Source organism: Anomaloglossus baeobatrachus, chromosome 6, assembly GCF_048569485.1.
Source record: "Anomaloglossus baeobatrachus isolate aAnoBae1 chromosome 6, aAnoBae1.hap1, whole genome shotgun sequence".
Classification (NCBI taxonomy): domain Eukaryota; kingdom Metazoa; phylum Chordata; class Amphibia; order Anura; family Aromobatidae; genus Anomaloglossus; species Anomaloglossus baeobatrachus.
Window position 1 is genome coordinate 86,407,626 of NC_134358.1, and position 12,993 is coordinate 86,420,618.

Below are 12,993 nucleotides of genomic sequence, written 5' to 3' on the forward strand. Positions count from 1 at the left end.
CCACCATCCCCTACCCACGGAGGGGTCAACACCTAGCTGTGCTACTACACCGCTCCCAGGGGTCCCCATACCTTCACCGCAGCGGTGGTGTCTACCATCACCACAACCCGTGGGTGGCGTCACGAACTATCATTTCAAACCAAACACCCAAATCCCCGCGTGTAGCGCCAACTCCCTTGCAGAGCGACGTGACCCCCGGGTCTGTGAGAGGCTCGAGCCACCACCCGCAGTATGAGCACGGATCCGAGAGGCCCGGTGGTCGCAGCCGAGTCCGCGGGGCGGTACACATCCACTCTTCTGGCGTCTACGAACAGGATTGAACCAGTCCACTTACCAGTGGCAGTGCACCTTGACGTCCCCGTCAGCGGCGTCCCGCTGAAAAATTTGAGAATCCGCCATCTTTAGCGCGAAGAGTTCCCGCCCGAGCCGTCTTCCCTGGGCAGAAAAGGAGCGAAAGCGAGGGAGGCCCCGCCCCCCGAGAGCGGAGCGGAGCAGAAAGCAAGCGAGGTGCTCGGAAAAGACCAAGGGGGGCGGGTGAGGACTGTTTGCCATGTGACAGCATGGATAAAGGGCAGGGATGCCAGGACCCTGCGACCCGTCTTGTTCCTGGAACCCGAGCATACAACATGTCTGCCCCGTCCGAGAGGCCCGAATTCCCGGAGCCCGCGCCTGGAACATCGGCGTGGCTGGAGCCCCGGACGACCCTCATGTGCTGCCGGCTGCAGGTCCAGGTGAGGTACTTGATGGAGCAATAGGCGGCCGAGATGGGGGAGATAGCCGCGGCCGTGCGGGCACGCGAGATGGGGGGAAATTTGGAGGAGAGGGCAAACGCCCCACGCCCCTATGTCCTTGAGGGACCGGCCGCTGCGGCTGAGAGACCCGGTCTGCCCCCAATTCTCCTGTCGCCCCCTCCGCTGCCCGTATCAGTCACTACCACTTCCCCGTTTGGTCTGCCGTCCCCGACACCGGCGGCGGAGCCCGTCCCAGTTGCTCAGAAGGACCCGCCCGTAGAGGCAGCCCGCGGGCGATCGTATGCACGGCCCGCACCCGTCCCGCTTCCGTGGAAGAAGGGTTCTCGGAGGAAGCCCGTTCCCGAGGAGGCCCCACTACTCCTGGAAGCAACCACACCCGAAGAGGTCCCGGCCCCGGCAGTCCGTCCGGCCAAGACGGAGGTGCCAGATACCCAGCGGCCCGCCCGGCAGGTAAAGCTGGCCAATCCCCACACCCAGGCCTCGGCTGAGGTGGCGCAGGGTTGTCGCTGCAGGGCAGCACCCCAGGCCACGACACAGCGGGGTTCCCAAAACAAGGTGCCGATCGTAGTTGGCACAGGGGAACCCCGGCTGGGCCCGACCCGCGTTTCCGAGGGTCACGTAGACGCCCCGTATTGGGAGCAGCAGCAGAGCCAGCTGGGCTGGGAAATTGAGGCCCGGGAGAAGAGGAGAGCCGAGGTCCTAGCCCGCACGATTAAAGAAAAAGAGAACCTGCGGTGTGCCACCTTCCTTGTGCGAGGCCCGAGATACGAGGGCCAGGTCCGACGCTTTGACCCCGACAGGGGGTGGGGATTCCTGTTTGAGCCCGGCTTGGAGAAATAAGTGTTTGTGTCCCGTCAGGACGTGTACCCCTACCTGCCTATGGGCCACCCGGACCGTGATCTGATTCCCGGAGAGCTGGTCACATACACCCGCCACTGTGGAGAGAGGGGCTGGTTTGCCCTGAGCGTGCAAAGAAGGGCACGGCATGAAGGCCCGGAGCGCTCCCAGACCCCTCCCCCACCGTACAGCCCCGGAGTCACCGTGGAGGCGGAGTAAGAAGTGGAGGATGAAAGTGCTGAAGAGTGTGGTAGCGGATCCCCGTTGCCACAAGGACAGTCCCCGTTGGGACCCATCTTCAGTCCCCGTTGGGATCTATATTGTTTATGGTAGCGGACCAGCTACTGAAGCGCCCGTCCCTGTTGGGCCTTTTGTTGCCCCCTTTTGTAACATGAGAAATCACGAACACGGCTGAGAACTAGCAAGCCACCCAATAACTTTGGGGCTTGTAAATAGTGCCCTTATTGCCCTTCCCGCAACTGCCGGTCTCCGGAGAGGCTGGTTGGAGGGAGGACCCGCAGCAGAGCAGGCTGGGGTCCGGTCACCACAGGAACCGGTGACCATCCTCCGGGTCAGGGGTCCCCTGGACGTGGGACCTCTGAGTGACTGCCGGGTGCGAAGCACCATACCCGTTCCCGCTTGGGTTGCCTGGCCAAGTTCCTGATCCGGACTGGGGAAAAGGGGTGCTGCCCACATCAAGGCTAGGTTGCTTGGGTGGGAAAGTGGAAGGACATGGACCCGTTGTTAAAAATGTTCGTAACGTTAAAAGTGATGTGCCTCCCGTAAGGGAAGAAAAAGAAAAATCCACATAATCTTGAGAAAGTATAAATGTTCATGTGTTTCTTATCTTTTTGCAGTTTTACAACAAAAATAAACCGGTGATGGACGGGCAGCCCGCGGACGGTGTGCATTAAACCAAGGGGGAATGTGGCGCCCTGGACTATCCAGGTCGTCCCAGGTAGACACAACAACACTACACACCCATTCCCAGTTAGGTAACATCAGTCAAACTTAAAGCCTTGTCGCCACCCTCCAGTTTTGATGTCCACACCAGGGGGGTGGAGCCAGGCAGTTAGCTCCACCCACCGAGGAGTTCACAGGCCTGGAGGCGGGAAAACAGAGTAGAGTCGAGCTCAGGAAAGGAGAGAGTTGAGATCAGAGTGAGAGCAGACAAGTTCATGGGCAGTCCTGTGTCCAGGCTGCCCAGAGACTATCCGGTGGCTGGGTCGGAGCCCAGTCACCATTGGCAAGGAGGCAGACGGTAGTGGCCGCCTGCAGGAGACCGGGAAGAAGACCGGTGGAACTGTAAAGGACCGGGACAGGGTAGTGGCCCGCCGGAACCGAACCGGGGAGCCAACTGGATACCGGAGCACCAGGCAGGGTACTCAGACTTTGAACTAGGCTAGAAGCCACCACCATAGTCAAATTAACTGATTGCGGTCTGGACCTCAGGGGTTCATTCCCACCTAAGTCCCGATTGAAGGCAACAGCCCACCATTCCGGATAAGTGCCACCGCCAAGGGCAAAAGATCCAAAGGGCCAGCGTCTGCGGGCAAACGGGCTCCTATGACAGATATACGTTGGGGAGCGGACTACCAGTGTCTAGGCACAGGAGTCAAGATTCACACACAGAGGTGCAGGAGAAAAGCGGTCACCATCAACCTATCCTGGGAAAAGATGCAGTCAGCTGCGGGCCCCGTTCATCACTCCGTTTGGTTTACCAGTGACTCCAGTGTCTTGTGTCAGAGTGAGTACACCAGTGCCACCCGGCACCACGCTGCACCGCAACACTACACCCTGCACCCGTGCCCCGGCCCGCCGGACCCCGGGACCACCATCCCCTACCCACGGAGGGGTCAACACCTAGCTGTGCTACTACACCGCTCCCAGGGGTCCCCATACCTTCACCGCAGCGGTGGTGTCTACCATCACCACAACCCGTGGGTGACGTCACGAACTATCATTTCAAACCAAACACCCAAATCCCTTCGTGTAGCATGTGCATTTTATACCGACTCCGACTCCACCAAAATGAGCTCCGACTCCGACTCCACAGCCCTGTCTAATACTCACGTATTTGTTCCGAATAGCATGTGCAATGCAAGTCAATGGGAAATACTCGCAATGTAATGAGTAAAGGCCCTGTCACACATAGAGATAAATCTGCGGCAGATCTGTGGTTGCAGTGAAATTGTGGACAATCAGTGCCAGGTTTGTGGCTGTGTACAAATGGAACAATATGTCCATGATATCACTGCAACCACAGACCTGCCAAAGATTTATCTCTGTGTGTGACGGGGCCTTTACCCAAATTCCTAACTATTCGTTACTCGTTACTTACTCGATATATTGGAGCAAGTCCAGAGAAGAGCAACCAAGATGGTAGAAGGTTTGAAAACTATGTCATATGAAGAACGGCTAAAAGAACCAGGGATGTTTAGTTTGAAAAAAAGAAGGCTGAGAGGAGACTTAATAGTGGTCTACAAATATCTGAAAGGAGGTCACAGTGCAGAGGGAACTACCTCATTCTCATTAGCACAAGGAAGTACAAGAAGCAATGGGATGAAACTTAGGCTAGTTTCACACTTGCGTTCAGCGCATTCCGTCACTATGGAGAATAGCGCAGTCCGTTAACGGACCGCGCTATTCTCCATAGAGTTGTATGGACGACGCACTGTAACGCAACTGTGTGCATCCGCTGGACGACGCAGCGGCGTTATTTTGACGCTGCGTCTAGCGGATTGAACGCAGCATGTAACGTTTTTTGGAGCGTTAAAATAGCGCACCATGACGGATTCCGTTGGAATCCGCCACGGTGTCTAATGATTGTCTATGGTGGCTATGCGCTAAGCGGCGGAATCCGCTGACGGATTTCGTCACGTTCTACTGCACATGCTCAGCATGTCCAGCAGAACGATCGAAATCGTTTAAAATCACTCCTGGTCTCTGTCCCCCCTCTCCCTCCTCTCTCCCCTCCTCTCTCATACTCACCGATCACGGGCGCGACGCTGCACAGCTGTCACACTGCTCCGGCGGCTTTTCCTCTTTTGAAAAAGCCGGCCGCCCATTATTCAATCTCATATTCCCTGCTTTCCCCGCCCACCGGCGCCTATGATTGGTTGCAGCCAGACCCGCCCCCACGCTGACTGACAGGTGTCTCACTGCACCCAATCACAGCCGCCGGTGGGCGTGTCTATATCGTGCAGTACAATAAATAAATAAATAATTAAAAAAACCGGCGTGCGGTCCCCCCCAATTTTAATACCAGCCAGATAAAGCCATATGGCTGAAGGCTGGTATTCTCAGGATGGGGAGCCCCACATTATGGGGAGCCCCCCAGCCTAACAATATCAGCCAGCAGCCGCCCAGAATAGTCGCATCCATTAGATGCGACAGTTCTGGGACTGTACCCGGCTCTTCCCGATTTGCCCTGGTGTGTTGGCAAATCGGGGTAATAAGGAGTTAATGGCAGCCCATAGCTGCCACTAAATCCTAGATTAATCATGTCAGGCGTCTCCCCGAGATACCCTCCATGATTAACCTGTAAGTTAAAGAAAATAAACACACACACCCGAAAAAATCCTTTATTTGGAATAAAAGACAAAAAAAACACCCTCTTTTACCACTGTATTAAAATCCCCAAATACCCCTCCAGATCCGACGTAATCCAGAGGTCCCGCAACACATCCAGCTCTGCTACATGAAGCTGACAGGAGTGGCAGTAGAACACCGCCGCTCCTGTGAGCTCCACGCAGCAACTGAAGTGAATGGCGCTGTCAGCGGGGACGTCACTGAGGTAATGCCGGTGTGTGTGTGCGGTGATGATGGGTGCGGTAGTGTCGGGATGTGTGCGGGGATGTCGAGCTGTGTGCGGGGATGTCGGGCTGTGTGCGGGGATGTAAGGCTGTGTGCGGGGATGTCGGGATGTGTGCGGGGATGTCGGGCTGTGTGCGGGGATGTCGGGCTGTGTGCGGTGATGTCGGGCTGTGTGCGGGGATGTCGGGCTGTGTGCAGTGATGTCGGGCTGTGTGCGGGGATGTCGGGCTGTGTGCGGGGATGTCGGGCTGTGTGCGGGGATGTCGGGCTGTGTGCGGGGATGTCGGGCTGTGTGCGGGGATGTCGGGCTGTGTGCGGGGATGTCGGGCTGTGTGCGGGGATGTCGGGCTGTGTGCGGGGATGTCGGGCTGGCTGCGGGGATGTCGGGCTGTGTGCGGTGATGTCGGGCTGTGTGCGGTGATGTCGGGCTGTGTGCGGGGATGTCGGGCTGTGTGCGGTGATGTCGGACTGTGTGCGGTGATGTCGGGCTGTGTGCGGGGATGTCGGGCTGTGTGCGGGGATGTCGGGCTGTGTGCGGGGATGTCGGGCTGTGTGCGGGGATGTCGGGCTGTGTGCGGGGATGTCGGGCTGTGTGCGGGGATGTCGGGCTGTGTGCGGGGATGTCGGGCTGTGTGCGGGGATGTCGGGCTGTGTGCGGGGATGTCGGGCTGTGTGCGGTGATGTCGGGCTGTGTGCAGGGATGTCGGGCTGTGTGCGGTGATGTCGGGCTGTGTGCGGGGATGTCGGGATGTGTGCGGGGATGTGTGCGGGGATGTCGGGCTGTATGCGGGGATGTCGGGCTGTGTGCGGGGATGATGGGTGCTCTCTCTCTCGGCCCAAAGAAAACTTAACGCAATGCGTTATTTCACTGGAATCCGTGGCCTTTATTATCACACTTTTTGCAAGGCATCCGTCACATGCGTTACACAACGCAATGTGACGGATGCCGTTCAACGCAAGTGTGAAACTAGCCTAAAAGGAAGGAGATTCAGATTAGACATTAGGAAAAACTGTCTGACAGTGAGGGCAGTCAGGGAGTGGAACAGGCGACCATGGGAGGTGGTGAGCTCTCCATCAATGGATATCATGCGGAAACTCGATAAACATAATGCAGGAATGATTTAGGAAAGCCTGCACTCGCAGGGGGTTGGACCCGATGGCCCTTGAGGTCTCTTACAACCCTACCATTCTATGAATATAGCGAGTACGAATAGTTAGGTACTCACTCAAATCTAATCACAACCAAAACATGTAATCAATAATAGTCCAGTCAGAGCAGCGGAGTATGTGAGGCCACGGATAAATCATTACTGGACTGTTTCCCAGAACTATGCACCCTCCGATCACAACCCACAGAGCAAAAGTGCGGTTCTGCACTGGATCCCAGAGCCGGCACTATAAGGAATGAAACAATGACTGAACGTGTGACCAAATGAGATACTATTTGCTAATAAGACGTTATTGATTTTTTTTTGCGTGGGGGATGGGATTTATCTGACTTGCATAAAGCTTTTTCCTGCCATCATCATTACATGTACATGGGGATTACTGAAAAACATTGCAAGGAAGTTTACTTTGTTGCAATTGAGACCATTTTCCCTATAAGGCCCCCTTCACACGTCAGTGATTCCGGTACGTACGACGTCCGTTTTCATACATACTGGAGACACGGACATACGCGGACCCATTAAAATCAATCGGTCTGGACACACATCAGTGTTTTCACAAGGACCGTGTGTCTTTATGGAACACATGCGTGTCTGTGTGTTCCACACAGAGACAAGTCTGTTTTTTTCCGGCAGCACTGAAGTCACATGGACCACACACTGATGTGATCTGTGTGACATCAGTGTGACAGGTACCGGAGGAAACCCATATCTTTAAAATAAAATGATTTTCTATACTCACATGTCTCTGCTGTTTTTGGCGCTGCTGTCACTTGCTTCTGGGTCTTGATCATTATGCCCATGAATATTCACTGCATCATGGAACCGGAAGCAGCAACACTGGAGACAGCAGCGCTAGGGACAGGTAAGTATAGAAGTTTATGCTGTCCGTGTGCTCTCTGGATGTCCCACGGATAGCACAGGGACAGCAGACAGCACGTTCCCAAAATCACGGCACACGGATGGGCCATACGCACCTTCAACGCGGCCGTGCAAAACACAAACTTTTTTCACGGATGTGTGAAGGGGGCCTCAGAGAATAGATGACAATCAGACGATCAACGTAATAATGGACTCATGGATCACACCACAATGGGTTATCCCAGCTGTAGTGTAATAATGATCTCCAGCCTGGACCAAGTAATGAAAGCCGAGAGCATCTTCCATAATAGATGCAGCCTGGAAGATGATGAATTTACAGTCACAGTCAGTGCTGTGGTGCCGTCATAACACTGTCTGCACACGTTAGGTGTTATAGTTTTACAAAAGATGAATATCTACAAATAGGTGACGAAGCTAAATGTACAGATTGTGACCCCCAATCACACCCCAATAATCTAAACTGAACTTTTACAGGACAAGGTTATTGACTGGATGTGGGAAATGCTATAGGAAAAAAAATAGTAAAGTAAATTTATTTTTTGCTTTATTTTAATAATTATAAATAGGAAAATTTGAACTGGACATGAAACTTTTTATTCTAATACTCATAGTAAAACAACTTTATGGAGAAAAAAAAAAAAATTTCCCCAGTTTGAGCAGTTTTGCCATATGGTCAGAAAAAAGTGCAGCGACAAACGTTAGATAATTTACTAATTTTCAACTTAAAACCCTCATTAAAGAATTATAGAATTTCTGAGAAAGAAAGAAAAAAAAAGAAAAATAGCAACAAATGCTGTGAAATAACAAAATAAACACAACTCACCTCTTCTTTTTCTAGTGCTGACACTCCAGCAAACCTTCCGGTCTTTGTTTCTAATTGGCCAGCAAGTGGCCTATGCTATCAATCAGTGGACACTGGGGTCATGTGCCATACTATTAGCATCATGGCTCTACGCTGAACGGTGAAGTGAGTAAGATGCAACACATGACTATCATGGCCACTGACTGGCTGCAGCGGTCACATGCTGGTCAGTTAGAAACAGTGACTGGGGAACATCCGGAATGTCAGCTCTGGAACACCGAAGAAAGAAGAAATGAGAAATGTTTATTATTTAGTTTTTGTATGATATGGATAACCTGTTCACATAGAGCAGATCCATTCTACAGTCCTCAAAACTTCAAGAACGCATAAAAGACCCTTCCTTCTCATTTATACGGGAGATCACCTGTTCACCAGGTTTTTTTAGGCCATGTGCACACGGAGTATAATAGGACCCTCTGCATTATTCACCCACTCCTGGTTTTGACTTACATATACTGAATGTGTGCACATGACTTTAGGGATTTTTCTGAATAGCTTTTGAAAAACGCCTGGTCAAAAAACAAAAAACTGCATATTACTATATTTTTCGGATTATAAGACGCATTTTAGCTCCCAAAAATTTGGAAAGAAAATAAGGGGTGCACCTTATAATCCAAATGTAGCTTATCAGAGGTGGTAGAGAGGAGTCACAGGAGGTAATGTGTGAGGCTCTCCGTAGCTCAGTAACCTAGAGTCTTCATGGTGACTACCCAGTGTTACTATGGCAGCGATTGGGTCCCTGTGATCGCATTCCAGGGACCCAATTGCCAGGGAGAGGTAAGTGAATACATCAGGGTGCTACAGGGAACTCCATCCTGTCACCCAGGGTGCAGGGCCTACCCCCCATGGTTACAGGTTCCTAACAACGGTGTCACAAACATCCGCACTACAAATCCCAACCACACCTCACACCACGACCTGTACAGACATACCAGTGGGTTGGTCAAGTTGGAGCACGGCCACCCACCTAGGGGTCAGGTAGACTGGTGGGAGGGGGGACGAGAGAGAACAGAGTTAGCCCTCAAAGAGTAAGGAGCTGGGCAGTTGTAGCTTCCAGGGAGGCGACAGGTTGGGTCACAGACGGTGGTCCAGGACCACAGGAGTCAGGTACCGGTATCAGGAACACTGGACAGGGGTGTGACAGACGCAATCTAGGAGGACTGTTGGCATCAGAAAGCCCAATTACCTTACCGGCGGGGTACAGGACCCTAGATCAGGGAAGAGCTTCAGGGGCCTTGATAATTAACCTGTGGAGGATAGTCTCTTTATGAACTTTCCCCAAGAGCTCAGAGATTAAAGGCATCAGTACAACGCGGGGGATAGGGTTCTCCAAAGCACACAACCCACTAAAATCCCAAGTGCAGCCACCAAGAGCACATCTGCCATACACATGGGTAGCGGGACCCCGAAAGCTTCAAGCCGAGGGGCAACAACAGCCAATCAATTTGTGCATGGAGGCAGGGCTCCAGACTTACCAAGTGACAGTGTACACGGTGTGAGCGGGACCTGGACGAGCTCCCCCGCAGAGACTGTGGTACCTAGAGTCTTTGGTTTACCATGTGTGCGAGTGTCTGCTTATTCCACCTAATCCAGCACCAAGACTACTGCATTGAGTAACCTGACGCCTGCGCCCTGCTTTCCCAAGGCCGAGCCACCCGATCACCAACCCTGCTTTCCCCCACCATCCGGGGCCTTCCCTACCTACGGAGGGACTGACACCTTGCTGCCCCCCACACCATCTGCCCTGGTACTCCCTTTGGCAGCGGCGATACTCCCCTTACCGCAACCCGCAGATGGCGTCATGAACATTTATCCCCTGTAAATACTCCCTTTACATTCGAGTGGCCGCAAACCCCCCCTGGGTCCAGAGATCCTCGAGGCACAGCAACCTCGGATCCGAGCAGTTCGACTGCTGCAGGGGCGGTACAATTCCTCTCCCGGCCTTATGAATGCTGTGATCACACTTATCGCAGCATTTAGGAGGTATAAACTTGCCAGAGGCGGCGCAGGCACCACTCCGAGTAGAGAGAGCTGATTCCCGGCTGTAACATAAGCCGGAGACCCGGTGGTGATCATGGGGGTACAATGCCTGAACCTTCGCAATCGCCATAACTTTAAAAAGCACAGAAAGCAGGAAAAAGCACATATGGAAAAAATGCACCAACGCAATAAGCGTGTTTTTGCCCTGCGTTTTTTAGCCCTTCCAGCCAATGATTTCACTAATAAAAAAATGCATGGAAAAACGTGCAAAAACGCATGCTTTCTTTGTTGCGTTTTCTGCCACAAGGTGCCATTTTTTTTGTGACCAAATTTTCTGGAACGTGCGCTCATAGCCTTACAGTCTACCATGTTAAAGAATTTCAATGTATCTGTATAATGTTTTCTGCACATATATAGACTTGAATGGGCGAGTCTGATCCGACAAATAGAAGAAACTAATGCACGATGTGATTATTTTCACATGCAGATTCGGTCTGGAAAAATATTGTTCATCTTCACTGTCCCATTGTATAACATTGGTCCGGGTCACTGTGCTGCCCATTGTTTCACGGACAGCAGTGAGACAGGAAATACGGCCGTGTGAACCTGGCCTAACACTCAGGAAAAATGGCCAATTTCATAAAATAGTTTTCGACTGAAAACTTTGTCATTTTTGAACACTTCAAAAACGTAATGTGCGTCAAATCCAGTAAAACCCAACTAATAACATGCAGATTGTGCTGCAGAGTCACAAAATGTTCAAACCTGTATTTGGTGCTGCATCACACTGTAAATCTGCATCTAAAATAAACAGCGTCTTAATCACGGTGACTTTTTATCCCCCCTGATGTCTCAGATGTACAGGAAAGACCCCTGCACGGCCGCACTGTGTGGCTATACAGTGTATCTGGTCTGTATACAGTACATCAGGGCGACGATGTACAGCATATAGTCAGCAATTGTCATAAAATCAGAGATTGATGGCTGCACAGTAGTAAACATGGCTAAGTGTGAACAGTCCTGTATACATGGAGCATATCCATACATCCATGTATCCATAAATACATCCATATAGAAATATTGTCATCAAATATATATATTTATTTCTATATTGTTTATATATTATTATATTGTTCTTTATATATATATATATATATATATATATATTTATTGTGTGTGTGTGTGTGTGTGTGTGTGTGTGTGTGTGTGTGTGTGTGTGTGTGTGTATATAAATATATATACTTATTTTATTGTATTTATGCATAAATACAAGTGTTTATCCATATAATACATCCATCCATACACACATCCGTATATAAACATATCCAATTCATATGTCTATTCATTATACATATATATATATATATATATATATATATATATATACACATATACACACACACACGCACACACATATTCATAAATACACATTTCTCTCTCTCTCTCTATATATATACATAATATATATATATATATATATACACACACAAACCACCATGCTATATATACTGCTCAAAAAAAATAAAAAATAAAGGGAACACTAATACATTGTGTGTATATATATATATATATATATATATATATATACACACACACATCATAGTATATCTTTGTACATACAGGTGCGTGTGTGTTTTTATATATATATATATATATATATATATATATATATATATATATATATATATATATGATGGATTGTTGCATATTTGTTTGTCTATGTATATGTTTATGGATGTATATCTAAATATATATATATATATAAATATGTATATATAAATATATATACTGCTCAAAAAAAATATACACCCTACAGCTGTCTGGACCCCTCTCATCACTCACCACTTTTCTTGGGTCCGTTAGTCTCCACTCCCTTTGCAGGCGGCCGGTTACTCCCCTGAGTGTGAGTGAGGGTGCTGCTAGAACAGCCCATGGCTCCTCCGGCGCAGACAGGGTTAATGGGAGAAGTATGTCTCCGGCTGCGGAGCTCACATCCAGCAGCAGATGAGGAGGGCTTTAGAGGAGCGCACAAGAGGCGCTGCAGCAGCCCCAGGGGCAGAAGTTTGTTTTGCCCCGGCTCCGCAGCTCGGTGTTTTCTTTCACACAGCGGTCGCCATATGAACAACAGCAAAGAGCAGACTCGTCCTCCAGCTGCTGTACACGCAGGACGGGGCGAGCAGTGCGCATGCGTCTGCAGCCAGGGCTCTAACCTGGAGACAGCCTGCCCTCACCTAGTGTCAGCACCTCAGTATGATCCGTCACTCTGTGCACACACGTACTCCAGTGCATTCAGGAGCAGCATTTACAGAACAAAGATAAATTCACTAAATAATCCCTCCGTGCTTGTAAATTCAAACAATTTTGCCATTTACTTTTTCTTACAGTTTTCAGCCATTCTTGACATATTAACAGTTTTTTAAGGGTGCTTTCACACTTGCGTTGTTTTCCTTCCGTTACAATCCGCCCTTTTGGAAAACAGCGGAATCCGTTAACGGATTCCGCTGTTTCCCATAGACTTGTATGGATGACGCATTGTGCCAAAAGGACCTGCGTTGCTACCGCTGAGCGACGCTCTATTGCTTCCGCCCAGCGGGAGGAACGCAGCATGTAACGTTTTTTGAGCAGCGGGATCCTCAGGATTTCACTGCGCATGCCCTTTTTTTTTTTTTAAATCACAAACTTTATTTTGTCTCGCGGT

At 50.4% G+C, this 12,993-nt stretch overlaps 1 protein-coding gene across 2 annotated transcripts in view; it reads right to left on the reverse strand.

Annotated features, from left to right (window-relative positions):
* ERICH5 (glutamate rich 5) overlaps positions 1-12,467 on the reverse strand; it is a 93,962-nt gene extending 81,495 nt beyond the window's left edge. The window contains exon 1 of one of the 2 annotated variants that reach the window (XM_075316254.1): positions 12,138-12,467. In XM_075316254.1, the coding sequence (XP_075172369.1) occupies positions 12,138-12,228 (91 nt within the window). In that variant the 5' untranslated portion in view covers positions 12,229-12,467. The remainder of the gene's footprint in view (positions 1-12,137) is intronic. The other variant, XM_075316253.1, reaches the window with a different exon arrangement.
* Positions 12,468-12,993: the final 526 nt, after the last annotated feature.